At 35.9% G+C, this 2502-nt stretch overlaps 1 protein-coding gene across 1 annotated transcript in view; it reads right to left on the bottom strand.

The window, feature by feature from the left end:
- mcf2lb (mcf.2 cell line derived transforming sequence-like b) overlaps window positions 1–2502 on the bottom strand; it is a gene marked incomplete in the record, with an annotated part of 40740 nt that overhangs the window by 2979 nt on the left and 35259 nt on the right. Inside the window, 2 exon segments of the mRNA XM_014011691.1 lie at window positions 686–798; window positions 1025–1134. Coding sequence (XP_013867145.1) covers window positions 686–798; window positions 1025–1134 — 223 coding nt within the window.

The raw sequence follows: 2502 nt of genomic DNA, 5'->3' as shown, positions 1-2502 counted from the left end.
CAAGTCTCTACTTCAAGTCTCTACTTCAAGTTACAAATTGTGTCAATACAAAATTCGTAACAGAGTCTCAGAGAATTAACCCCACACATAAAGATGGAGGTTAAATTACATGACTGGATCACATCCTGTTGACTTGGAGAATTGCAGTGAGAAACCAGACAGGTTTCAGGACAGGATTTCAGATATTTCAGATGTACTCTTCACATTTCAGAAACATGAGAATTGCCAAAATTTGTCTTTTTTTTTTTCAAAATGGCAGACTTCCTGTAGGTTTTAGAATATGGTGCCAAGAGACTTTTTTGTCAGTACTGGACTGATGTACCTATATGTACCAAATTTCATGAGTATGTTTAAGTTACAAGAGGGGCTAAGATTTAGAGAGTGCTAGAGAGCCAATTTAGCTCTGGGGCTTTGTGCTTCCCCATATTTATGCTAGTTCTATGTAACGGTCAAGTTTCACCATGCTCAGCACACACTCAGAATGTGGTGGAAAAAAGCCTCAGATTGGCAGAAAAATAATAATAATTAGGTCAAAAACAATAGGGCCTTCTGCTGTTCCACAGTGCTCAGGCCCTAATATGTTTAAAATTGTGAGCTTTTAAGTTTTAATCATTTTGTGGACCCTAAGAAAACCCATAACAAAGTGTTGCTGTAAGACATGCAGGAAACAAGAAAGTCTTCTCACCACTGTCCATCTTCTCCCTCCTTCACCAGCTGCACTGTGTCTCCACCCTTCACCGAGAGCTCTTGATCACCTCCCATTTCGTGGTCAGCCGTCACAGTGTATTTACCAGCACACTGTTTATAAAATAGAAACATTTGCAACCTTACAAAATTGTAAATAGCTGTAAATAATAAGATAACTGAGACCTAGAAAAATCACTACAAAACCTAAGTGATATAAAAAAACAACAAAAAGAGTTAAGTTTGAAGAAAAATCACAAAGAAGCAAAAACAAACTCATTGACACATTCTCCTCACAGAGATTATGATTACAAAGCAGATGTTTGGCACAGAGTCTCACCAGCTTCTTGATACTTTCATCTTCTGGGTCAGAGTTAAGAGGGTCATCAGTGCTGGAGTAGCCCTCATGTTCCTCCGAGGCATCCAGAGACATAAAAGTCTTATTCCATCCTGAAAAAAAAAAGCAAACTCAAGTTTTGAGTTTAAAGCTTCAGGTTCTGTTTTCTGACATGTGTGAGAAATGACCCTCTTTCAAGAGAAAATATAAAGAGGGCTAAATCCAGAAAGCACACAATGACTAAATCATAACAACTATGAACAAAGAGTTGTAAGATTTTGGAAGTTGGCAATTGTTTCCTTCACAAGCAGATTAATCTATGATTTTCTCTGTAGTTGGGCATTGGGCAGGCACCATCTGTAAACTTCTCCAGAGGCTAGAGGTGCTGAACCACCTGGCTCTGGTCCGTTGGAGAAAAGAATGACCAGGATTTGAGGAACACGGGTCTCAGCTGACCCCTTACCTTGCAATAGCTCTAGCTCACTTGTGTTAAACTCAGTGGTGGAGAAAGTACTATAAACAGACAAAAATGTACTCTAGTAAAAAGTAAAAGTACCACATCAACATTTTTACTTGAGTAAAAGTAAGTACTGTAAGTACTTGCTTTTAAAAATAGTTAAGTATTAAAAGTAAAAGTACTTGCTTAATGTATTCCCTTTTTTTTGAAGGAGGGTCTAATGATACTTTCCTGCTTTGCATTGCTTCAATGGACCAATTACAGAAATTCCCCTCTCGCTACTGATTACTTTCAAACTAAACAAACAAACAAATGAACAAAAAAAAGGTAATGCAACATGACATGAATGTAATTTGTAATTCAACGCATTACTGAAATGTAGTGGAGTAGAAAGTACAGATACTTTATGTAAAATGTAGTGGAGTAAAAGTAAAAAGTACCCATGATGAAATCTACTTAAGTAAAGTACAGATACATGATAAATATATTTAAGTACAGCAACAAAGTGCTTGTACTTAGTTACATCCCACCACTGGTTAAACTCAAGACCTGTGGGCCTAATCTGGCCCTTGTTGACATTTAATTTGGCCCTAGATGTAATACTATAAATGCAAAGTAGTTTTATGGTTTCTTTTCTTTTTTTGGCACTGAATTTAATGCAATATTGTCACAGCAGCTTGCCAACTTTCAAGCAAAGAAAAAAATTAATTCTGTAATCTTTGATTTGGTGTGGAAAGAGAAAAATCAACTTTAATTATTGTGTTTGTATTTTCTTCTTATTTTATTGTCAAGTAATTGGAGTTTTAGTTAGGGTTTCATTTTTGAACCGATTTGCTGGATTGTGATAAAATGTATCTTTAAGATACTGTATAATAAAGCCAAAAATATTTATGATAGAGAGTAAGGCATACGAAGTGAATGCTAATGACGTGTCTTTCGAAAAGTAATCTTTTTTTTACTTTTTTGTTATGTATAGATATATGTGTGTACACACACACACACACACACACACACACACACACAC

Source organism: Austrofundulus limnaeus, unplaced genomic scaffold, assembly GCF_001266775.1.
Source record: "Austrofundulus limnaeus strain Quisiro unplaced genomic scaffold, Austrofundulus_limnaeus-1.0 Scaffold83, whole genome shotgun sequence".
NCBI lineage: Eukaryota > Metazoa > Chordata > Actinopteri > Cyprinodontiformes > Rivulidae > Austrofundulus > Austrofundulus limnaeus.
The sequence above is the reverse complement of the archived record's forward strand: the minus strand, read 5'-3'. Positions and strand labels throughout refer to the sequence as shown.